The sequence below is a fragment of the Balaenoptera borealis genome (assembly GCF_965194805.1).
Source record: "Balaenoptera borealis genome assembly, chromosome: 1".
Lineage (NCBI taxonomy): Eukaryota > Metazoa > Chordata > Mammalia > Artiodactyla > Balaenopteridae > Balaenoptera > Balaenoptera borealis.
The window spans coordinates 5,935,226-5,962,602 of NC_138860.1; the positions used below are offsets into that span (position 1 = coordinate 5,935,226).

The 27,377-nt window shown below is 35.6% G+C and overlaps 1 protein-coding gene across 2 annotated transcripts in view; it reads right to left on the reverse strand.

The window, feature by feature from the left end:
* The window catches only part of CFH (complement factor H), a 99,335-nt gene that overhangs the window by 7,344 nt on the left and 64,614 nt on the right, over positions 1-27,377 (reverse strand). For both annotated transcript variants that reach the window (XM_082394236.1, XM_082394237.1), the window contains 6 exons: positions 23,693-23,869; positions 22,721-22,903; positions 22,434-22,613; positions 19,881-20,060; positions 14,696-14,878; positions 465-674 (listed from right to left, as the gene is read on the reverse strand). In XM_082394236.1, the coding sequence (XP_082250362.1) occupies positions 465-674; positions 14,696-14,878; positions 19,881-20,060; positions 22,434-22,613; positions 22,721-22,903; positions 23,693-23,869 (1,113 nt within the window). The remainder of the gene's footprint in view (positions 1-464; positions 675-14,695; positions 14,879-19,880; positions 20,061-22,433; positions 22,614-22,720; positions 22,904-23,692; positions 23,870-27,377) is intronic.

The window sequence follows — 27,377 nt, forward strand, 5'->3', positions numbered from 1 at the left end:
ATGATTAATAAAAGAAAACACACTGAGACTTCATCATCTTAAGAAAAGTACTATATATTGTAAGACGTCAAAAGGGACATTGTAGGAAGAACATAAGTTTTTTTGAAAAAACTTGGTGGCAACGCATACACTGAAACTTATATGAATAAGTAGGAATATAAATAGGTTTAACTATATGAATAGGTAGGTTTACTTTTTTTACACATACAGTGTTAATACAAAAGAAAGTGCCAGATTTAAAAGTGATTCTATACTGAACTGATGAAATTAACAGAAAATGAATATACAAAAATTGATTAAATGTATAAAAATATAAATTATATATTAATACATAAATGACCCATAAATATATAAATAATTGATATATTTAGGAATCTAAAGGATTCTGTTCCATGACTTTGATGATAATTGATTAGTAAAGAATGGTACTGAAAATAGAACTTTGGTTTGCATACTGTCCTCACCTACACAATGAGGTGGAGAACTCCACTTTCCCATGTGGCATGTTATCACATTTTCTTCGGATATCCTGAAACCATCTTCACAGGTATAACTTAACTTGGTGCCATGCGCATAAAGCTTGGGTGCAAATGTTTCTCTCCTTTCTTCTGCAGAGCTAGATGATTTAATCGTTCCATGGTCTACTTGAGGTGGTTGAGAGCATGGAACTTTTTCTACATGAAAAACAGAGATCAAAGGGTAAAGTATAAGTATAATGTTTAAATTAAAAATACATTAAAATAAGAATAATTTGAACAAGTTAAGGAATTTTAAAGCTGAAAAATATTTGAAACTTGCAAGGTATTTGTCTCCATAAACACTATGCTACTATCCACTTGTTCAGTATGCCCCTTCATCCTTTTTAAAAATTTATCTTTATTGAAATATATTTGATGTATAATAGTATGTTAGGGAGAGGAGTCAAGATGGTGGACCAGGAGGACACGGAATTCACGTCTCCTCACAACTAGGGCACCTACCAGGCACCAGTGGGGGACCACGGACACCTAAGGGGACGGGAGGAACCCCCAGCAACCAGGTAGGACGTGGGTCATGGGGGGAGTGAGGGGGGAGGAGAAGTGGAGGTGGGATGGGACTGGCGCCCCTGAGGGGTGGCTGGGGGAGGGGAAGGGATCCCTTGCCCAAAGGGGGAAATTGGGGAACCATTGGGAGGGCAGAGGATCAAAAGGGAGCGTGGCCAGGTTTCCCCTGCCCTCTTGGGCCCCCAGGAGGCTACTGAGATCCCGGGCCTGATCCTCTGCCCACCTAGGCCCCCTCCAGCTGTGCAGGTCCTGAGAGAGTGGGAGGGTGGGAAGGGGGAGCAAAAGTAAAGGCTGGACCTCTGGGACTGGCACCCCTGAGGGGCGGCTTGGGGAGGGGAGGAGTTCCTACACCCAGCGAGACCCACCAACAGTCAGGGGTCCAGCACGAATGGGGGAGACTCTGGGGGAGACGTGGGGGGACACAGAGGAATGGAAGGGAACGGGGCCAGCACTTTCCCTGTCCACTTAGGCACTGAGGAGCCTGTTGGGCTCCCGGGCCTAATCCACTGCCTTCGGAGCCTCCCTCCTGCGGCTCAGAGCCCAAGCCCCCCCCCCTTCACCCCATCCAGGGCCCTACCTCTATAATTGGAGACCCCCTCTGAGACCCCCCTCCAACCACGCTGGGCCTAAATCCAACCCACACACACTCACCCAGGGCCTTACCTCCAAACTCTGGAACTCCACACTCCATAGGCAGTCCTTTAGACTTGCTGTCTCTCTGCTTCCACTTGAATGATGCCCTGCCTAGGCCCCACCCCCAAGGCCTTTTCTGGCTGCATGGGTCCTGGGCCTATGCTCCACCCCACGCTCAAACATCAGCCTCCCTGCCTAGGTCCCACTCCACCTTAAACCCCACCCCTGCCTAAGTTCCATCTCTGCCTAAACACCTACCCCCCATAGCCAAGGTTTTTTCTTTTTCTTTTTTCTTTTTTTCTTCCTTTCTTTTTTTTCTTTTTTCTTTTTTCCTCTTGTAGATTGGGCTTCTGTTTTACCTTGTTGTTGATTCATTTATATTTTTATTTTTTCCAATAAATCTTTTATTTTTCTAATTTTATTTTATTCTTTATACTTTGTTATTGTTCTGCTCCTTTTGGCTTGTTCCCCGCCCTCCCCCCCTTTTTCTTTCTGTTGTGGTTTTGTTTTACTTTATTGCAGTTGTTTCAATTGTATTTTGATTTTTCCTATATAGTTTTTATCTTTCTAATTTTATTCTGATTTTTAGTCTTTGTTATTGTACTGCTCCTTTCATCTTCTTCCTTTTTTTCTTTGCCTTGCCATGTGGCTTGCAGGATCTTGGTTCCCAGGCCAGACGTTGGGCCCGAGCTCCTGTGGTGGGAGCTCTGAGTCCAAAACTCTGAATAACAGAGAACCTCAGACCCCAGGGAATATTAATCAGAATGAGGCCTCCCAGAGGTCCTCATCTTGGCACCAAGACCTGGCTCTATCCAACTGCCTGCAAACTCCAGTGCTGGATGCCTCAGGCCAAATAGCCAGTAAGACAGGAATACAGCCCCACCCATCAAAAAAAACAACAACAAAAAAAGAAACGACAAAAAGTTATGTTACAGATGAAGGAGAAAGGTAAAAACCTACAAGACCAAATAAATGAAGACGAAAGAGGCAATCTACCTGAAAAAGAATTCAGAGTAATGATAGTAAAGATGATCCAATATCTTGGGCACAGAATGGAGAAAATACAAGAAACATTTAACAAGGATCTAGAAGAACTAAAGAGCAAACAAACAGTGATGAACAACACAATAACTGAAATTAAAAATACTCTAGAAGGAAGCAATAGCAGAATAACTGAAGCAGAAGAACAGATAAGTGACCTGGAAGATAAAATGGTGGAAATAACTGCAGCAGAGCAGAATAAAGACAAAAGAATGAAAAGAATTGCAGACAGTCTCAGAGATCTCTGGGGCAACATTAAATGCACCAATATTGGAATTATAGGGGTCCCAGAAGAAGAAGAGAAAAAGAAAGGGTCCGAGAAAATATTTGAAGAGACTATAGTCAAAAACTTCCCTAACATAGAAAAGGGAATAGTCAATCAAGTCCAGGAAGCACAGAGAATCCCATACAGGATAAACCCAAAGAGAAACACACTGAGACACATATTAATCAAACTATCAAAAATTAAATACAAAGAAAAAATATTAAAAGCAGCAAGGGAAAAACAACAAATAACATACAAGGGAATCCCCATAAGGTTAACAGCTGATCTTTCAGCAGAAACTCTGCAAGCCAGAAGGGAGTGGCAGAACGTATTTAAAATGATGAAAGGGAAAAACCTACAACCAAGATTACCTGCCAAGGATCTCACTCAGATTCAATGGAGAAATCAAAAGCTTTACCAACAAGCAAACGCTAAGAGAATTCAGCACCACAAACCAGCTTTACAACAAATGCTAAAGGAACTTCTCTAAGCAGGAAACACAAGAGAAGAAAAAGACCCACAGAAACAAACCCAAATCAATTAAGAAAGTGGTAATAGGAACATACATATCAATAATCACCTTGAATGTAAATAGATTAAATGCTCCAACCAAAAAACACAGACTGGCTGAATGGATACAGAAACAAGACCTGTATATATGCTGTCCACAAGAAACCCACTTCAGACCTAGAGGCACATACAGACTGAAAGTGAGGGGATGGAAAAAGATATTCCATGCAAATAGAAATCAAAAGAAAGCTGCAGTAGCAATATTAATATCAGATAAAATAGACTTTAAAATAAAGACAGTTACAAGAGATAAGGAAGGACACTACATAATGATCAAGGGATCAATCCAAGAAGAAAACATAACAATTATAAATATTTATGCACCCAACATAAGAGCACCTCAATACATAAGGCAAATGCTAACAGCCATAAAAGGAGAAATCGACAGTAACACAATAATAGTGGGGGAAATAACACCCCACTTACACCAATGGACAGATCATCCAGACAGAAAATAAATAACGAAACACAAGCTTTAAATGACACGATAGACCAGGCAGACTTAATTGATATTTTTAGTACATTCCACCCAAAAGCAGAAGAATACATTTTCTTCTCAAGTGCACATGGAACACTCTCCAGAATAGATCACATCTTGGGTCACAAATCAAGCCTTGGAAAATTTAAGAAAATTGAAATCATATCAAGCATCATTTATGACCACAATGCTATGAGATAAGAAATCAACTACAGGACAAAAACAGTAAAAAACACAAATACATGGAGGCTAAACAGTGCACTGCTAAATAATCAAGAGATCACTGAAGAAATCAAAGAGGAAATCACAAAATCCCTAGAAACAAATGACAACAAAAACATGAGGATCCAAAGCCTACAGGACTCAGCAAAAGCAGGTCTAAGAGGGAAGATCATAGCAATTCAAGCTCACCTCAAGAAACAAGAAAAAACTCAAATGAACAATCTAACCTTACACCTAAAGCAACAAGAAAAAGAACAAAGAAAACCCAAAGTTAGTAGAAGGAAAGAAATCATAAAGATCAGAGCAGAAATAAATGAAATAGAAACAAAGAAAACAATAGCAAAGATGAATAAAACTAAAAGCTGGTTCTTTAAGAAGATAAACAAAATTGATAAACTGTTAGCCAGACTTATCACAAAAAAAAGAGAGAGGACTCAAATCAATAAAATTAGAAATGAAAAAGGAGAAGTTACAACAGACACTGCAGAAATACAAAGTATCCTAAGAGACTACTACAAGCAACTCTATGCCAATAAAATGGACAACCTGGAAGAAATGGACAAATTCTTGGAAAAGTAAAACCTTCCAAGACTGAACCAGAAAGAATTAGAAAATATAAACACACCAATCACAGGTAATGAAATTGAAACTATAATCGATAATTTCCAACAAACAAAAGTCCAGGACCAGATGGTTTCACAGGCAAATTCTATCAAACATTTGGAGAAGAGTTAACACCTATCCTTCTCAAACTCTTCCAAAAAATTGTAGAGGGAGGAACAATCCCAAACTCGTTCTACAAGGCCACCAGCACCCTGATACCAAAACCAGACAAAGATATCACAAAAAAAGAAAATTATAGACCAATATCACTGATGAACATAGATTCAAAAATCCTCAACAAAATACTAGCAAACAGAATCCAACAACACATTAAAAGGATCATACAGGGCTTCCCTGGTGGTGCAGTGGTTGAGAATCTGCCTGCCAATGCAGGGGACACGGGCTCGAGCCCTGGTCTGGGAAGATCCCACATGCTGTGGAGCAACTAGGCCCGTGAGCCACAACTACTGAGCCTGCATGTCTGGAGCCTGTGCTCCGCAACAAGAGATGCCACGATAGTGAGAGGCCCACACACCGCGATGAAGAGTGGCCCCCACTCGCTGCAACTAGAGAAAGCCCTCGCACAGAAATGAAGACCCAACACAGCCATAAATAATAAAATAAATAAATAAATAAATAAATAAATAAATAAATACCATTCCCTTAAAAAAAAAAAACAAGAATCTGGGTAATAAAATAAAGTCTAAACTTTTTTTTCTAAAAAAAGGATCATACACCATGATCAACTGGGATTTATCCCAGGGATGCAAGGATTCTTCAATATATGCAAAACAATCAATGTGATACACCATATTAACAAACTAAAGAATAAAAACCATATGATCATCTCAATAGATGCAGACAGAGCTTTGACAAAATTCAACACCCATTTATGATAAAAACTCTACAGAGAGTGGGCATAGTGGGAACCTACCTCAACATAGTGAAGGCCATGTACGACAAACCCACAGCAAACATCACTCTCAATGGTGAAAAACTGAAAGCATTTCCTCTAAGATCAGGAAGAAGACAAGGATGTCTACTCTCGCCACTATTATTCAACATAGTATTGGAAGTCCTAGCCATGGCAATCAGGGAAGAAAAAGAAATAAAAGGAATACAAATTGGAAAAGAAGAAGTAAAACAGTCACTGTTTGCAGATGACATGATACTATACATAGAAAATCCTAAAGATGCCACCAGAAAACTACTAGAACTAATCAATGAATTTGGTAAGGTTTCAGGATACAAAGTTAATGCACAGAAATCTCTGACCTTCCTATACACTAACAACGAAAGATCAGAAACTGAAATTAAGGAAACAATCCCATTTACCATTGCAACAAAAAGAATAATATGTCTAGGAATAAACCTACCTAAGGAGGCAAAAGACCCATACTCAGAAAACTATAAAACACTGATGAAAGAAATCAAAGATAACATAAACAGATGGAGAGATATACCATGCTCCTGGATTGGAAGAATCCATATTGTGAAAATGACTATATTACTCAAAGCAATCTGCAGGTTCAGTGCAATCCCTATCAAATTACCAATGGCATTTTTCATAGAACTAAAGAAAGAAATTTTACAATTTGTATGGAAACACAAAGGACCCCGAGTGGCCAAAGCAGTCTTAGGAAAGAGAAACTGAGCTGGAGGAATCAGGCTCTCTGACTTCAGACTATACTACAAAGCTACAGTAATCAAGATGGTATGGTAGTGGCACAAAAACATAAATATAGATCAATGGAACAGGACAGAAAGTCCAGAGAGAAACCCATGCACATATGGTCACCTTATCTTTGACAAAGGAGACAAGAATAAACAATGGAGAAAAGTAGGCCTCTTCAATAAGTGGTGCTGGGGAAAATGGACAGCTGCATGTAAAAGAATTAAATTAGAACACATCCTAACACCATACACAAAAATAAACTCAAAATGTTTTAAGGACCTAAATGTAAAGCCAGACACTATAAAACTCTTAGAGGAAGACATAGGCAGAGCACTCTATGACATAAATCACAGCAAGCTCCTTTTTGACCCACCTCCTAGAGTAAGGGAAATAAAAGCAAAAATAAACAAATGGGACCTAATGAAACTTAGAAACTTTTGCACAGCAAAGGAAACCATAAACAAGACAAGAAGACAGCCCTCAGAATGGGAGAAGATATTTGCAAACGAAGCAACTGACAAGGGATTGATCTCCAAAATTTACAAGCAGCTCGTGCAGCTCAGTATCACAAAGACAAACCACCCAGTCCAAAAATGGGTGGAAGACCTAAATAGACATTTCTCTGTAGAAGACATGCAGATGGTCAACAAATACATGAAAAGATACTCAATATTACTAATCGTTGGAGAGATGCAAATCAAAACCACGGTGATGGTCAGAATGGCCATCATCAAAAAATCTAGAAACAATAAGGGGCTTCCCTGGTAGCACAGTGGTTAGGAATCTGCCTGTCAATGCAGGGGACACAGGTTTGATCCCTGGTCCGGGAGGATCCCACATGCCGTGGAGCAACTAAGTCCATGTGCCACAACTACTGAGCCTGCACTCTAGAGCCCACGAGCCACAACTACTGAAGCCCGCATGCCTAGAGCCCGTGTTTCACAACAAGAGAAGCCACTGCAATGAGAAGCCTGCACACTGCAGTGAAGAGTAGCCCCTGCTCGCCACAACTAGCGAAAGCCCGTGCACAGCAACGAAGACCCAATGCAGCCAGAAATAAATAAATAAAATAAATAAATTTAAAACAAAACAAAAAAACAATAAATGCTGGAGAGGGTGTGGAGAAAAGGGAATCCTCTTGCACTGTTGGTGGGAATGTAAATCGATACAGCCACTATGGAAAACAGTATGGAAGTTCCTTAAAAAACTAAAAATGGAACTACCATATGACCCACTACTGGGCATATACCCTGAGAAAACCATAATTCGAAGAGATACGTGTACCACAATGTTCATTGCAGCACTATTTACAAAAGCCAGGACATGGAACCAAGCTAAATATCCATCAACAGATGAATGGATAATGAAGATGTGACACATATATACAATGGAATATTACTCAGCCATAAGAAGAACGAAATTGAATTATTTGTAGTGAGGTGGATGGCCTTAGAATCTGTCATACAGAGTGAAGTAAGTCAGAAAGAGAAAAACAAATACCGTATGTTAACGTATATATATGGAACTTAAAGAAGTGGTACTGATGAACCTAGTGGCAGGGCAGGAACAAGGACGCACAAGTAGAGAATGGACTTGAGAGCATGGGGGTGGGGGGAGGTTGAGATGAAATGAGAGAGTAGCATTGACATATATACACTACCAAATGTAAAATAGATAGCTAGTGGGAAGCTGCTGCATAGCACAGGGAGATCAGCTCGGTGTTTTGTGACAACCTAGAGGGGTGGGATAGGGAGGGTGGCAGGAAGGTTTGGGAGGGAGGGGATATGGGGATGCGTGTATACATGTGGCTGATTCACTTTGTTGTATGGTAGAAACTAGCACAACATTGTAAAGCATTTATACTCCAATAAATGTGTGAAAAAAATAAATTAAAAAAATATTGTGTTAGTTTCAGGTCTACTACATAATGATTTGACTTTTACACATATTATGAAATGACCAGCAGGATGTCTAATAGCAATCTGTCCCTATACAAAGTTATTATAATATCATTGACCATATTCCTTATGCTGAATACACATCCCCCTGGCTTCTTTAGAGTCTACGTATATGTGAGACCATGTGGCATTTGTCTTTTTCTATCTGACTTATTTTACTTAACCATAATACACCCTAGATCCATCCATGGTGTTGCAAATGGAAATGTGTCATTTTTATGGCTCAGTAATAGTTCATTCTGTGTGTATATATAAAACATCTTCTTAATCCACTCCTCTATCAATGGACACTTAGGTTGATTCCAAACCTTGGCTATTGTAAGTAATGCTGCAATGAACATTGGAGTGCATATATCTTTTCAAATGTTTCTGGTTCCTTTGAATAAATACCCAGAAGTGGGATTGCCAGATCATATGGCAGTTCTATTTTTAGTTTTTTAAGGAAACTCCATACTCTTTTCCATAGTGGCTGCACCAATCTACAATCGCACCAACAGTGCACAAAGATTTCCTTTTCTCCACATCCTCGCCAACACTTGATATTGTCTTTTTGATGACAGCCGTTAAGACAGGTGTGAAGGGACGTTTCACTGTGGTTGTGACATGCATTTGCCTGACTTTTTAATGATGTTGAGCCTCTCCTCATGTGTCTGTTGGCCATCTGTATGTCTTCTTTGGAAAAAATGTCTATTCAGGTCCTCTGCCCATTTTCTAGTTGAGTTATTTGTTTTTCTGATGTTGGTTGCATTAATTCTTTGTATAGTTTGAATATTAACCCTTTAATGGATATATCCTTTGCAAATATCTTCTCACATTCAGTAGGCTGCCTCTTTCATTTTATTGATCATTTTCTTTGCTGTGGAAAAGCTTTCTTATTTTATGCAGTCCCGTTTGCTTATTTTTGCTTTTGTTTCCCTTGCCTGAGGAGACGTATCCAAAAAAAACCAAAAAAACAAAATATTGCTAAAACTGATGTCAAAGAGCATACTGCCTTTGTTTTCTTCTAGAAGTTTTATGGATTCAAGAGTTACAATTAAGTCTTTAATTCATTTTCATTTTATTTTTGTATATTGTGTGAGAAAGTAGTCCAGCTTGATTCTTTTGCATGTAACTTTCCTGTTTTCCCAACACCATTTACAGAGGCAATCATTTCCCCATGATGCTCTTGCCTCCTTTGTCATAGATTAATTGACCATATAGATGTGGGTATATTACTGGGCTCTCTAATCTGTTCCATAGATCTATGTGTCTGTTTTTGTGCCAATGCCATTCTATTTTGATTACTCTAGCTTTGTAGTATAGTCTGAAGTCAGGGAGCCTGATTCCTCCAGCTCCATTTTTCTTTCTCAAGATTGCTTTGGCTATTTCTGGTCTTTTGTGCTTCCTTACAAATAAAAAAAAAAATTGTTCTAATTCTGTGAAAAATGCCATTGGTAATTTAATAAGGATTGCATTGAATCTGTAGATTGTTTTCAGTAGCATGGTCATTTTAACAATATAAATTCTTCCAATTCGTGAACATGATATCTTTCCATTTGTTTTGTCACCTTCAATTTATTTCATCAATTTCTTATAGTTTTCAGAGTACAAGTCTTTTATCTCCTTGGTTAGATTTACTCCTAGCTATTTTATTCTTTTTGATGCAATTGTAAATGGGATTGCTTTCTTGATTTCTCCCTCTAAAACTTTGTTGTTCGGGCATAGAAATGCAACATATTTCTGTATATTAATTTTATACCCTGCAACATTAATGAATTCATTTATTAGTTCTAATAGTTTTTGGTGGTGTTTTTCTATGTATAGTATCATGCTATCTACAGATAGTGATAGTTTTACTTCTTCCTTTCCAATTTGAATTCCTTTTATTTCTTTTCTTGTCTGATTGCTGTGTCTAGGACTTCCAATACTATGTTGAGTAAAAGTGGAGAGAGTGGGCATCCTTGTCTTGTTCCTGGTTTAGAGGAAATGCTTTCAGCTTTTCACCGTTGAGTATGACATTGGCTGGACGTTTGTCATATATGGCCTTTATTATGTTTAGGTATGTTTCCCCTCTACCCACTTCACTGAGAGATTTAACATAAATAGATATTAAATTTTGTCAAGAGCTTTTTCTGCATCTATTGAGATAATCATATCATTTTTATTCTTCAATTTGTTGATGTATATCACATTGATTTGCAGATATTAAAACATACTTGAATCCCTCTGAAAAGTCCCACTTGATCATGGTGTATGATCCTTTTAATGTATTGTTGAATTTGGTTTGCTAATATTTGATTGAAGATTTTTACACCTAAGTTCACCAGTGATATTGGCCTGTAATTTTCTTTTTTTGCACCATCTTTGGTTTTGGTCTCAGGGTGATGCTGAACTTGCAGAATAAGTTCAGAAGTGTTCTTCCTCTTCAAATTTTTTGGAATATTTTGAGAAGAATAGGTGTTAACTCTTTTGTAAATGGTAGAATTCACCTGTGAATCTGTCTGGTCCTGGATTTTTGTTTCTTGGGTTTTAAAATTACTGATTCAATTTTAATTGGTAATCAGTCTGTTCATATTTTCTATATTTCTCCTGATTTATATTTGAGAAATTGTGCATTACATGGAATTTATCAATTTTTCTTGGTTGTGCATTTTATTGGTGTGTAATTGTTCATAGTAATCTCTTATGGTTCTTTATATTTCTGTGGTATCAGTTGTAGCTTCTCCTCTTTCATTTCTGATTTTATTGAGTCAGACCCTCATCTCTTTTTCTTGATGAGTCTTTCTAAAGGTTTATCAATTGTGTTTATCTTTTCAAATGACTAGCTCTTAGTCTCATTGATATTTTCTATTGTTTTTTTAAGCCTCTATTTCATTCATTTCTCCTCTGTATTTATTATTTCTTTCCTTCTACTAACTTTGGGTTTTGTTTACTCTTCATTTTCTAGTTTCTTTAGGTCTAAGGTTAGATTATTTACTTGGGATTTTTCTTCTTTCCTGAGGTAGGCCTGTATCACTATAAACTTCTCTCTTAGAATTGCTTTTGCTGAGTCCCATAGATGTTGGACCATTGTTTTTTCATTTTCATTTGTCTCCAAGTATTTTTCTTAATATCCTCTTTGATTTCTTCAGTGACCCCTTGGTTGTTTTGTAGCATATTGTTTAACCTCTAACTGTTTGCACTTTTGGGTCTTTTTTCCTGTAGTTGAAGTCTAGTCTCATACATTTGTGGTCAGAAAAGATGCTGGCTATGATTTCAATGTTCTTAACTTTCTTTTGTGGCCAAGATGTAATCTATCCTGGAGAATGTTCCATGTGCACTTGAAAAGAATGTTTATCTGATGGTTTTGGATGGAATGTTCTATATATGTTTAGTAAGTCCATCCGACCTAAAGTTTAAGTCCAATGTTTCTTCACTGGATTTAAACTTGATTTTCTGTCTGGATGACCTGTCCTTAAACGTAACTGGGAAGTTAAAGTCCTCTACTATTGTTTTGTTACTGTCTATTTCTCTGTAAGTGTTTGTTAGTATTTTCTTTATGTACTTAAGTGATTCTATGTTGGGTGCATATATATTTAAAATTGTTGCATAATCTCGTTGGATTGGTCCCTTTCTCACTATATAATGTTTTCTTTGTCTCTTGTTTCAGTCTCTGTTTTAAAGTCTATTTTGTCTGATATAAATTTTGCTACCCCAGATTTGTGTTTATTTCTATTTTCATGAAATGCTTTTCTCCATTCCCTCACGTTCAGTCTGAGTGTTTCTTTAGATCTGAAATGAGTGATTATAGGCAGCATATATATGCGTCTTTTTTTTTTTTAAATCAATTCAGCCAGTCTATGTCTTTTGAGTGGAGCATTTTGGTTCATTTATATTTAAAGTAATTATAGATAGGTAAGTACCTATTGCCATTTTGTTAATTGTTTTTTGGTTGTGTTTGTAATTCTTTTTTGTTCCTTTCTTCTGTTCTCTCTTCCTTTGTGATTTAACGACTATCTTTAGTGTTATGTTTGGATTACTTTCTTTTGTGTGTGTGGATCTATTATAGATTTTTTGTTTTGTTGTTACTATTAGATTCATATATAACAACCTATATTCATATGTGGTTATAAGTTGATAGTTTCTTAAGTTCAAACACATTCTAACAACCCTGCATTTCTATTCCCCACCTCATATTTTACATCCTTTTGTTTTATGTTTCTATTAACTACTTATTGTGGATACAGAGGATTTTACTATTTTTGTCTTTTAACCTTCCTACTAGCACCTACTACCCTTACTGTATGTTTGCTTTTACCATTAAGATTTTTTTCTTTTGTAATTTTCTTATTTCTAGTTGTGGTCTTTACTTTTCCTCTTAGAAAGTCCCTTTAGCATTTCTTGTAAAGTCATTTTAGTGCTGCTGAACTCTTTTATCATTTGCTTATCTGTAAAACTGTTGATCCATCCTTTGATAGCCTTGCTCGATACAGTCATCTTGGTTGTAAGTTTTTTCCTTTCATCACTTTGTGTATGTTCTGCCACTCCCTTATGGCGTGCAAAGTTTCTGCAGAAAAATCTGCTAATAGTCTTAGAGGAGTCCTCTTGTATGTACCTAATGGCTTTTCTCTTACTACTTTTAAGATTCTCTCTTTATTTTTAATTTTTGCCATTTAAATGATAATATGTCTTGGTGTGGTCCTCTTTGAGTAAATGTTGTTTGGGACTTTCTGATTTCCAAACCTGGAAGTCTGTTTCTGTCTTGTTAGAATGTTTCAGTTATTATTTCTTCAAATACGTTCTCTGTTTCTCTCTGTCTCTCTTTATTTGGGATCCCTATAATGAGAATGTTACTATACTCGGTGTTGTTGCAGGTGTCCCTTAAGCTATCTTCATTTTTTTAAAATTCTTTTTTCCCTTTCCTGTGCTGTTTGGGTGGTTTCCACTACCCTGTCTTGCAGATCACTGATCCATTCTTCTGAATCCTCTAATCTGCTGTTGACTCCCTCTGGTGTAATTTTTCATTTCAGCTGCTGTATTCTTCAGTTCTGTTTAGCTCTTCCTTATATTTTCTACCTTTTTCTTAAAATTCTCACTGTTTTCATCCATTCTTCTCCAGAGTTCATTGAGCATTGTTATGGTCATTACCTTGAACTCTATTGGGCATACTGCTTATCTCCACTTTGTTTAGAGTTTTTTCTGAGATTTTGTCTTGCTCCTTCATTTGGAATGTATTTCTCTGTCTCCTCATTTTGCCTAATTCTCTGTATTTATATGTGTGAGGCATGTTCCTGATCTTGGAGGAGTGACCTTATGTAGGAAAAGTCTATGGGACCCAGCAGCATGCTCCCCTCTGTAGGATCTATACACCAGATCTATATGCTATAAGGGTGCCCATCTGTTGTAGCAAGGTCAATTGGGTGCACTGGTAGGTGGGGCTGGCCCCCCACCTGGTTGGCTACCATACTCTGCCTCATGCAGAGGCTGTCAGCCACTGGTGGGCAGGACCAAGTCCTGGGGCAGCTGGCTGCAGGACCCAAGGGTACCTGGGCTGGTGCTGTCCCACCCAGGAACAGGGCCAGGTCCCATTGTAGGAGCTGTGGGGCCTGGTGGGGCCTGGAGTTGGTGCTGTCGTGGGTTGGTAAGCTTCTGGTGCTAATAAGCTATAGGGAGAACTCCAAAGTGGCACTTGTCTCTTATAATGGCTGGCACCAGCATCCATGTCCCCAGTTGCCTCCTGCCTCTCTGGGAGGTTCACAAAGATCAGCAAGTCAGTCTAACCCAGACTTCTTTCTAATTACTGCCTCTGCACTGGGACATGGAGCAAGTGAGAATTTTTGTGTGCCTTTTAAGAACAGAATCTCTGTTTCCTACAGCCCTCTGGCTTTCCTGTACACAAGCTACACTGGTCTTCTAAGTCAGACATGCTGGGGGCTTATCCTCCAAGTGTGTGACTCCCAGGCTGGGCAGCCCAACTGCCCCTTCATTCTTGTCCTTTTGATCATTAGGAATAAAATATGCATAAACATAAATTTTACCTGGTATTTACATAGTAGGCCAAAGATTTTGTCTGTATTTACTTCACACTAGAGGTGAAAGAATGTTCATTAATTTATATACTTAATTGTGATTTACCATTTCAAGATAAAGTGGAATAGAGAGACCTTGACCTTGCTGATCCATACAAAGCTTAGAGGAGTATTAATCTTATTTAAAAGAATGTTATAAAGTAAGTTATGCACTACTGACCAATACAGCGTGGGATTGACTGCCATCTTCCATCCTTGCACACAAGTTCTTCTGCATCTTGAATTAGATAATTTTCTTGACAGAGAATAGATATTTTTTCTCCATCCTGATATGTCACTGTAGTTGTCATATCTCGAGTATTGGGAATCTGAGGCGGGGGTGGGCATGATTGTATTTGTGCTTCTGAAAATATTAAAATTAGATTTCTTGATTAAAAACCATGTTAAAAATATTAAAGGAATAATTTTCAATAAATAGAAAGCTCTAATAATATATCATAAATGATTAAACAATATTAGACTCTTAATTATACTCTTAAGCTTGTTTAGTACTTTAATATATCACACTTGGTTTACAGTGTCATGGTCTTCCTTGCAGGTTCTTCCTTCTGTTCTTTCTGTGGTCAATCTTGCATAATTTACGTAAAATTGATTTTAATTACTTCTAACCTTTAGGATGTTCTAAGTGAATTGCTCACTCAATTACAGGCACTAAGTAAAAACTGATATCAGGGTATTGTTTTTTACAGATATCGGTGAACAGATGTATTGGAACCGGCTTAAAACCCTCACAAGATTTTCTCCCAGTGGAAGCAGATTAGCCAGAGGAAAAATTACACTTAGTTAATGATCGATTAATTTGATGCAGAGTCTTGGCCAAGGTAAGAATTAGATATGTTCACTGGGATTTATAGTATACTGTTTACAGTTCAGAACTCTTCTGGAGGTACAATTTACTAGCTTTCCTGTGCTGTTAAGAGATATATAGATTGATGAAATACACCTGGTTTAACGGATTAGACAACCTGGCTTTAGTTACGTGACCAGCAGGGTATAAAAGACCCTTCTGTAAACTGTGTCTGAGTCCCATAAAATTGAGATACCTCAGATATATATTGGCAGTTCATAATTTGAAGACAAAGCCTGTCCTGCTCAACTGAGGGAAGATTCTGCATGACTATACCTGGAAGATTTTGGACCTCTCTGTGACTCCTTGATTTTGTTTTCTCCTGCCATACTGTACTTTTATTTCATTAGAAGCCGTATGCAAGTATATACTGGAAAGTCTTGTAAATCCTTTCAATTGTTCAATATTTTGTATTAAATTCAGAGAAATATTTGACTGAATACACTTCATTCATGCTTACTAGTATCATCAGATTTTCTATTTTGCTCTACATCAATAGAAGTATTTTATATTTCATCCAAAATATTTTTCTTATTTCTGTTTTAACTATCTTGACATTTTTTTCAATGTATTTTCAAGAATTTATTTTCTTTTGTGTCTGATGTTTAACCACTTTTGTCGTAATAATATTAACCTGTACTTCTTAATAAGTCTTGCAGAAGTTGGTCTATCCACTACATTTCCCTATAAACTGAATTAATATTCTATAAATCAGCTATTTATGATTTTTTAGCTTATTATAATAATTGATATTTTAATTTTAATTATTCTTTCCTTCTATGTTCTTTGGGTGTATGTTCTTTTCTAGATTCCAGATTGTACTTCCTATTACTTTAAGTTTGTTCCTTGTTTTGTAATGCACGCTTTAAACTACAAATATCTCTGTTTTTGCTGTATCCCATAGATTTCAAAGTATACTGTTTGCCTTTTCATTTTACTTAATTTAACGTATTTTCTGTTAGTAAACCACCGAAAATGGGGTTTTTTAGTTTAGAGATTTGTGACATGTGTGAATAAGATGTGTAGCTAGCTCTCTTTTAATTTTATATTTGCTTTTACTTTAGAGAGAATAATTTGAGGACACTGATTACTTGAAATTTGTTGGGAATGCCTTTATCGTATGAAAGTAATAAATTGTTTTAAATTAATTAACTATATTTAAATAAGCTAATATAGACTTCCGGCAAGGTGTATTTCAAGAGCTATAAAGAAATATTGTATAATTATAAAAAAGTTAATTCACAAGGACTAAGCAATTATAAATGTATAATGTATCTAAAAATATATCAAATAAATGAAGCAAAGATGGACAGAGCTAAAAGAAGAAATAGACAAATCCATAATCCTAGTTAACAATACTGATACCCTTCTTACTCTGACTGATAGAACAACTAGAAAAAAACATTTTAAGACATAGATAAATTTTTAGAACACTAGGAACCACTTTACCCTGATCTAGCAACTAGATTATACATATGCTTTATATGAAAAAGGAAATACCACAATGATAGGCAATATGCTGTGCAATAAAGAAACAACAAATTTCAAAATATTGAAAAATTACACAGTGTGTTCTATGACAATTGAATTAGATTAGAAATCAGTAAGAATAAATTATCTATGCAAACACCCATGATACTCATCAAACTGTATACATTAAATATATTCAGCTCTCTATATAAAAATCATACCACAATAAAGCTCTTAAATGGAGAATAAATTATTTAGAAAAACATAAATATTTGGGAATTAAACAACAAACTTCTAAACAACTGCCATGTCAAAGAAGAAGTCATTAGGAATATTAGAAACTATTCCACATAGAACTAAATGAAAGTAAATTGGATATATTTATAATTTTTTGAGACACAGCTAAAGCAGCACTTAGAAGGGAAAAAGGCAGTTTTACAGGTTTACATTTAGAAAGTAGGATGGCTTAAATCAATGTTTTAATTTTCTATCTTAAGAAATGAGAGAGTAAAATTAAACTCAAGAAATCATAAGGAAGGAGAATTAAGTCCAGAAAAGAGAGAAAATTGAGAAAGATGAATAGAAAAGAGGAAACAGAGAAAATTAACAAAGCTAAAAATTAGAGAAGAGAGGAAATGGAGAAAATCAAGAGTGTTAAAATTGGTTATTTGAAAATAATAATATTGAAAAACAAAACTCTTGGGAGAAGATCAAAATAAAGGAGAGAAACAACTATCAACACCAAGAATGAAAGAAGTGATATCACCAAATATACTGTAGAATTAAAAGAAAAATAGAATGTTAAGTGACTATTAGAAAGAATTTTACATCAATCAATTTCATAAATTAGGTAAAATGGAGACATTTCTTGAAAAATACAACTTTCACACCTTGACAAAAGACAATATCAAAAATGTGAATAGCACACTCCCTATTGAAATTGAATTCTTCATCAAAGGAAACTTCCAAAAAAAGCAAACTACATATCAGATGACTTCACATGTAAATTCAAAATTTTTTAGAACTATAAGTGTTTTACGCTTAAGACATTACTGGAAAAACAGAAGCAGAAATAAATAAAGAGACATACCATGTTTATGATGTGAATAGTCAATATGGTAAAGATGTCAATTCTCCCTAATTTATTTCTCATTATAAAGCCATCCCTTTCCATATACAAACAAATATTTTATAAAAATTAATCAGCTTTCCCTGAAATTTCTATGTTAATGTAAAGACCAGAATAACTAAAACAATTTTGAGTAGGAGGAACATACTTGTAGACTACATATCAGACTTCACAGACTTCAAGTCTACTAAAAAGCTAGTTACAAAGGCAAATTGGCAGGAATAAAGATAGACAAATAGATAAATGGACTGAATAGCAAGTCCAGAAATAAATCAACACTTCCATAGTCAATTGATTTTCATTTCAAAGTCTTTTCCACACATATTGCTAAAACAATTGGCTATCCATACATAAAAAAATCAACTCCTATTTTATGCAATACTCAAATGTTAATGTAAGATGGATAATATACTTAAATATACATACTAAAACTATGAAGCTTCTAGAAGAAAATGTAGAAGAACACATGTACTTCACTGCCTCTAAATATTACTTGTTTCCTTAAAGAGGCAGTTGTGTAGCAAGTTCTCTTTTAATTTTATATTTGCTTTTAATTTGGAGAGAATAATTTGAGGACATTGATTACCTGAAATTTGTTGGGCATTCCTTTATCATATGCAAGTAATAAATTGTTTTAAATAAATTAACTATATTTAAATAAACTAATATAGACTTGCAGACAAGGTGTGTTACAAAAACTATAAATAAATATTTTATAATAATAAAAAAGTTGGGCTTCCCTGGTGGCACAGTGGTTGAGAATCCGCCTGCCAATGCAGGGGACACGGGTTCGAGCCCTGGTCTGGGGAGATCCCACATGCCGCGGAGCAACTGGGCCCATGAGCCACAACTACTGAGCCTGCGCTTCTGGAGCCTGTGCTCCGCAACAAGAGAGGCCGCGAAAGTGAGAGGCCCGCGCACCGTGATGAAGAGTGGCCCCCGCTCGCCACAACTAGAGAAAGCCCTCGCACAGAAACAAAGACCCAACACAGCCAAAAATAAATAAATTAATTAATTAATTAAAAAAAAAATCAGATTTATAAAAAAAAAAGTTAATTCACAAGGACTAAGCAATCATAAATGTATCATGTATAATATACAGTACACATTGTATATTGCCACGGCAGTTGTTTAGAAGTTTGTTGTTTAATTCCCAAATATTTATGTTTTTCTAAATAATTTATTCTCCTTTAACAGCTTTAGTGTGGTATGATTTTTACGTAGAGAACTGCATATAAGAAAGAACTATAGGATGTTGAACACTAGATAGTAGATTTGTTTTTATATTGGTTTGAAGCTACTTTCTGTATATTATAGGCTTGTAGAAATTGGTAAAAATATTGAGGATAGTGAGTCAAGGTGTCCTACAGTTAGAGAAGAGAGATACAGATGTGAAAGTAAAAAACTGAAATGAGCCTATTCAATTGGAATTGGTGGTGTCAATATAATTCAAGACTTTTTAAGATAGCTATAGACACACAAATAGATAAATAGATGACTTGATAGATACATAAATATATATAAATAGATAGATACATAGATTGATACATAAATAGATACATGAATAAATACATAATAGTTCAGCATAGACATAAGCACATTTATGTGTAATGTAAGAAATCAGAAGCAATGGTTTTCCCATGCTAATGAGCACACCTACTGCCCAGATGTTAATTTAAAGCCACCAACGTTCTGGGTGTTGTGTCATATAGCTGACTAATGCACACGATACAATTAATATTTAGAAACAGTGTTTTGGTTTGTTTCTAAATTACTTTTCAGATTGAAAATTATTTGTAATGATAAATAACAATTTCCTTGGAAGACACAAAGATACTACTTTTACAAGTTAGAAAGAAATAGAATACATTTTTGAAAACATTATAAAGAAGAGTTTACCTTCTTTGCAGGTTACTTCAGGATCCCATCTTCCATTTATACAGATTGAGTGTTTGTATTCTGATTTTCCTCGACATTTGTAACTTTTGTTGGTGTTATGGTCAAATTCAATCGTTTCTGATGGATTTCCCTCAGATGCAAATATTTTTAACCATTTACACTTCTTAAGTTCCTCTGTCGCTATAAAATGAAAATATTCCCTTGAAAAGACTAATTCTAAGAACCAAATAACAAATACCATAAATAGCTATGGAGTCAGTAATATGATGAACTTACAATTTATGCCTACAAATTCCACCAACCAAGTTATTACTGATCAAATTGCATGAAATGGACTATTATATATGAACCTGAGTCCTGCATCCAGTTTTTGAAATTTCAGAGAAAATATCCATCTTTAAGACATTCTGCATTTTGGATTGGAACATTTTTGCATGATCTACATAGTGAATAGTCATCGCATGAATAATCTGGTCCCAAACTTGAAACATGTGCAAATGTTCACATTCATTTGTTTTTAGATCTGAAGCATCTCTGCATTACTTTTAATTCACAATCTTAAAACATTAAAATAAAAACAATTATGTGTGGACATAGAATATCAATTTGCTAGTTTATATATATTTTTTCAAGAAAAGTAATGAAACATAGTAAGAAAAGTACATCTAAGGGTTTTTTTTTTTATAGAATCTTAATTTTTAAGCAGATCTTTTGAACGATCACCAAAAAATAACAAATACTTGGAATAAGAAAGTGGGTACTTAAAGTTAAAACCTGTTTTCTGTATATACACGTAGAGTCTTTGAGAAGCTATATTACACACCAGGTCATTCTATGATCCAATATAATGCCATAATAACAATTTTTTTTCTGGTTCCAGAAAAAAAGGTAAATATGGACTAAAAAAGCTTTTTATATAGCTACCTATTTCAAAAAATCAGTGCAGGTGGAAGTCCTTTTTGAATATGACAAAATATCAGTATAGGTCTTTGGTAGTATTTGTTAATGATTTGTTAGTGATAAGAGTCAAGTGAGGATAACAGAATAAAGAAAAGTCAAGTAGTTGGCCCTCGAAAAATAATGATTTGAAAATGCAACCCTGAAAAAATAACATGAAATAAGGAGATGAATTCAAAACACACTAGAGGCTTGAGAATCAGCCCTATTTTTAGGATTCGTTCAGAGTGTTGAGGGAGACAAAGCCGACAGTATTCTTCAGGGAACAGTAACTGAAGGAAGATGTATACTCAAAAGGAGCAGTGGTGCCTGCTGTCGTCATCCTATGATTGACTGGTTTCTGAAAGGAAAGCAAACTTATTTATTAGGAGAAAATAAATATAGTAAGAAGAATGAAAATCTAGACTAGACAGAGTTACAAAATAAACACTGAGAGGAGAAAATTGGAATAAGGTCTATTATAGCTGAGAGGGATTATGTTAAACTGAATATAGGTAGAGGATTAACCTTTGCAAGGAAAACTCTGAGATCAGGGGAGTAATAATTGAAGCACATGCTTTGGTGTAAGGTAGAATGAAAAGTTAATGAGGCGAGGTCATTTGTGGAGATGGAAGAGGATAAAGATGAGGGTTGGTGAAGAACTGGCAATACCTTGGACAGGACTGTGTTAAGTAAAACTGTAGGGAGTAATAAACAATGAAATTTACTGATTAACTTAATAAGCTCCTATTGAATATCTCCCAGCTGTCAGCCAGTCTTCTGGTATTGGCAATATATCAGTGAACAAAACAGGTATGAATACCTGCTCTCATGGAGCCTGAGCCTAAGCCCTACCTTCTTCTTGGAATAATTAATGACTAGAAATCTGATGAATAAATAAGACTGGGCATCCAGGGCTCTCTTTGAGTGCAGGACCCAGGAAAACTCCAGGAAAGAAGTCAACTAAGGGAAAAGTGAAGGAAGATAGCTAAGATTCTCCCGGTCAGTCATCAAAGACTTGGTCATCCAAAGGTCAGGATGATTCACTTACAGTGAAATGCATCAGTCAGGGCAGGTTTCTGACCCCAGCCCAAGGGCCTCCTGTGACTGAGTTACCTACTGACTGGGAGGGCCTGAGCCCACCTTCCCTCCAGCACATTAACTTCTTTTTGCTGCATTTGAAACTGACTGAGAAATCATCATTGTTAGAAGTTTTGAGAGAGGCAAGATTCCTAAAGGAATGCATGAAATGGGTATTTTCTTAGCTATATTTCCTTGTTTTAAAGGTCCTAAAAGAAAGAGTATCATATAAAAACAAAAATGGTATTTCTGCAGAGATAGTTGTATTTTCCTGGTAACTAGTACTCATATTTTAATCATGTGAATATCAGTAAGATTTAGCTTCACACTTGTAAAGATAAACAATGTTAATATCAGGACAGAAAGATTCATAAAATTCTCTTCTAGTTTATACTTTTCCTCTTCAGACACATATTGAATTATAAACAACAAATGTTGGGAATCATTATAATTTAAGCTGACATTTTCAAGGATATCTCTAAATTTCAACAATATGGTTGCAAATGTTAAATGTCAATTTGAGAAGTGCATTCTCACCAATACACTGAGGAGGTTGGGTCCACTTTCCACTAATACATGTGACTGATCTGGGTCCAATCATTGTAAATGCTTCTCTGCAACTGAACTCTACCAAGTCTCCATGGTGATAGAGAGGGGCAGAATGGTTGACATAGCCGTGATCAAGTTCCGGTATATCTCCACAGGTACTCTTCTCCTCTGGAAAATTTCACAAAAATATGTTCGTCTTTATCATTTAAGTTTGTATAAGAATACAAATAAAAGTGTTGATTTACCTTTAAATATTACTATTTTTAATACATTACCAATACACACGGGCAAAGCGGTCCATTGTCCATCAACACACTGAATTTTATGAGAGCCCTTCATCAGAAATCCAGGATTGCAAACATATTCCACCACCTCACTGTGTCCATATTCTTCTTTCTGTGTTTCTTTAACTTCCCCACTGAGGAGTTGAGGAGGTGGAGCACACGATTTTACTTGCCCTACAGTAGACATACTGTGTAAATAATGGTTACGTGGTCTATTTTACAACTTAAAAATCCAGCTAATGCAGAGATTTTTTGTTAATTAGTTTATTATTTATTACATAATTAATTTTAGCATTCTTAAACAATGAAAAAACAATGGTGTTTACACCAGACTCTGTTTCCTAGTTCTATTACTCATCCTGAGCTAACATATTGGAAGTCTATGTAAGCCCAGAAAACATGTTCAATAATCTAGATACCCTAAATAGGTATGCAAGCCAATTAATCAATATGGGTGTGTAAATTATAGTAATATTCTTATTCCATGGAAACACTGTATCAAAACTTTTTGAGAAAATATCATCCTTTGAAACAAGCATTTGAACAAGTTTTAACTTTTATTCCAGCCATACATATGATTGAATTGACTATAAGCTACTTGAACATTGTTTAGACACACTTGATGACACTTAAGGTAAGTCCCACATTATATACAATGTCCGATATTAATGGTGGAATTGTAGGCGAAAGGAAAACTAACAAGAAATCCTGCCAGTGTCAGGTTCCTTATACATATCTGTGGATACTTCCACCACACATTTCAAGAAGCAACTGGAGATTAATTTCTTAAATAAGGAAAACTGTTTTATCTACAACCCAACACTTGTCCTTGGTGGGTATACCTCTGGCTTAATGCATTAGATTATAGATGCACTGGTAGCAGACAGAAAATTAAGAGAGGAAAAAAATGGTTGATGTCTAAGGTTTTAACTCTTGTTCAGCAGCTGTAAGATAAATATTTACCTTTACACGTTGGAAGATTAGGGGACCATCCAAAGTGGTAGCACTGAACTGAATCTGCTCCAACCATAATACGTCCTTGTATGCAGGAGAATTTCAACACGTCTCCAAATTTATATGTGTCTTTCTTGGGATTAGCATCTAAATTGTTTTCCATTTGTGGAATACTGCATTCTCTTTCTATAGAAAGAGACAAATAATTTAGTGAGAATATATAACTAATCATTGCCAAATAAATATTATATGTGTCATGTAAAAATGAGGTGCTGGGTACTGCATGCATATACAGAGGGGCAGCACATAAATGCTCTTCCTTGAAAAACATTACATATTAGGTTTTATACACCCTCTCCATTCATATGGGGCTCTTTGAGAAATATTAAGGTATTGAACAGCAACGTATGTGTCCTGATAATTTATTTGTTAAGTCAGCTTGTTTGAACTGGATATGATTTTATCACTGACATTTATAAAATTTAATGTTACTTTTTCTGTCTCAAAACGTAAAAAGATTCTCTCACGTTAAAGAAAACGAATGCTACAATTTTTAAATTGCACACAAATGAAAAATGGTATTTTTAAAAATATAATTGGGAAACCAGAACACACAAGGGAGACATTTCTCATGTATTTGAGTTACAGGAACATTAAAAATCCCTTAATTTTACAAGTGTGGAAATCAAACTGAAACGTGATCAAATTGAAACATGAAACAAAATGAGGAACATGTTCAAGGCCACAGAGATAGGCATATTCTAGGTGTCATGATTATGTATATGATATACAAATATCTATTCTTGTTGTACCTATAAATGATCTTACTATTAATATATTTATAATTATCCTGATTCATTTTAGAAATGTGTAAAATTATATCCCCAAATTTATAAAATGTATGAAATTTGTGACATTGCTACAAATTATGAAAAATTGCATTTTTCTTATTTGGAATCTTCCTATCTTGTTAATTAACTTATAAAATTCAAAACTGGAATTTGAAAATTAGAATTTTACCAAAATGAAAATTCATACCATCTGAAAGTCAAGTCTTAACACATAATCATAAAGTTAGATGTAAGTTAACTATTTTTAAAAGTAATGTCACAAAAAATAACTCAAAAAATAGTTTTCATTTTTGTGTTAATATTGAGTTTTGTAGCTTAGTTGAGAAGGTCACGCTTGATGAGAACAACTGAGATTCTTTTCTGAAAATTCTACTCCAAATTTCCACATAGCAATATTTTTATTGGTATGTGTCTGTGTTTATATATTTTGTGCTTAAATAAAATTCCTAAATGGAATTTGAAAATTAGAATTTTACCAAAATGAAAATTCATACCATCTGAAAGTCAAGTCTTAACACATAATCATAAAGTTAGATGTAAGTTAACTATTTTTAAAAGTGATGTCACAAAAAATAACTCAAAAAATAGTTTTCATTTTTGTGTTAATATTGAGTTTTGTAGCTTAGTTGAGAAGGTCACGCTTGATGAGAACAACTGAGATTCCTTTCCAAAAATTCTACTCCAAATTTCCACATAGCAATACTTTTATTGGTATGTGTCTGTGTTTATATATTTTGTGCTTATATAAAATTCCTATTTTATCATATTGTGGAAAATGCTGCATTAAGAATAACATCAGTTGTAGGCTATTTTCCAACTGCTGTCTTCACATAAAGACAGTGACTTTAAGAAAGCCATGATCATGTTAAGAGCCTCTCCTTTTACTTAGAATAAGCTCCAGACACTTTACAATCCATTCCTTGCCTACACTTCCAATGTCATCTATCCGCCCCTGGAGTCGGAGTCAATACAGAATTTTTAAAATAGGTCAATTTCTTTGCTGCCTCAGCTGTTGCACAGACCTTTATCTCTATGCTGAATGAATGGTTTCCAACTTTTCTTTGCATAGATGTCTTCCTGTAGGAACTAGAGCCTTCAGTCCCCTCCTATTTTCTAAGCACTTGGATTCTTTTGTTCTTCGAGTACAGTTATTTGGAAAATATAGTAGAAATATTTTACCTTTTGGTTCATTATTTACCTTAATTATTTGTTGGTTTTTCATAGTGGAATGAAAGCTCTTGAAAGGCAGATCCCCTGTTAGTATCTTTCACCATTTTCTCTTAGCCTACTTCTAGGACATATTAGGTGTTTGCTGACAGCCTGAAAAGTGAAATTTGTGCCCAGAACACTTGAACAAGCCTGTCTCATTTCCGTTATAAATTCACTCTGTGTGTCTGTCTGAAATCTCTATTTTTAATCTTTTCTACTCTGCCTAGTGTTCCTTCTCCTTCTTCCCCTGTGCACCACTTAATCTCACATGACTTTGTCTCCTACCTCAAAGGAAAGTAGAAACCATCAGCGACTGCTTCTTTTCAGCATTAGACTTACACATCCATTTTCCTTCCTTCCTCCTGATAGGAAGTTGGAAGCAGAGCTGTTGCCACCAAAGCCCAGTATTTTCTCAGCAGCGCTGGTTCCTTTCCCTTCTCCTTCACAGGGAACTTCCTGTGTTCAGTCTGCCTGCTCCCCTCTCTAGCATATCCTCTTCAGCGTTCAATACACTCTCATCTTTCCCATTAAAACAATTCTTTATTCAGTGCGTAATTCCCCTAGCAATATATCCTGAACCTCCTCTTCTCTGCCACAAGCAAATCTTTTGAAAGAGTTATGTCCACATGCTGTATTAAGTTTCTTACTAATCATTTTTTTCAGCAGGTTCTATGTAGGTTTTTTCCTGTCTACTCCATCCAAAACCATCTCTGTTGCAGTTTTTGTTGGCCTCTATGTAGCCAAATCCACCACATTTTTACAGTCTTCTAACTGGACGTATCTACTGAATTAGAAATATTCACCACTCTAACAATCATAATAATGTAATTAGATGACAATTTCCTTGATTTTATTGTATGGCAGGCACTATGGTAAGAACTTTATATGAATAATTTAGTCCAAAATCCTTTGAAATATTAGAACATTTGTAATTACTAATCCATTTTCCAGATTAGGAAGTGTGAACAAAGCTTCAAATAGGCTTGGTTGTTGCCCTAAGATACATGTTTAGCAAATTGTAGAACTGGAATTAGAACCCATCCAGGCTGACTCCACAGGATTCACCATTAGTCGATCTATTATACTTCCTTTACCTTTACACATTTTCTTCCCTCCACATCTATGAAACATTCATTTCTAAGTTTTTCCTCTAAATTCTCTGGGTTCTTTTTCCTATCTACTTTGCCATCTATTCCTCTTTGTCTGACACCTAAATGCTGGAATGCTTCAGGGTTCAGTCTTGATCTCTCTTCTGTTTTCATTCTACATTCTTTCCCAACGCGATATCATTATTTATAGGGTGATAATCTCACAGGTGTATCTCCTGGCTAGACCCATGTATTCAACTCTGTAGTGGATATATCCAATTTTTATGGTCCACGGGCAGCCCAATCACAATGTGTTCAAGTCAAAAGTTGCAGTGTTCTTCCCAAAGTGTTCTCTTTCTTGCCAGTAGCACCTGACAAAGTCATTTCCATTTACCTGCTTGCTTATGAAGCAATGGAGAGCAAGCACGTGAGTCCCTTGACTTTTTGCTCTTTTCGACATCCACCATTTAGTGACATTATCTGTGTTTTCTGCCAACAAAATATATCCCAAATCTATCCTCTGCTGTGCATCTCTTCAGCCATAAC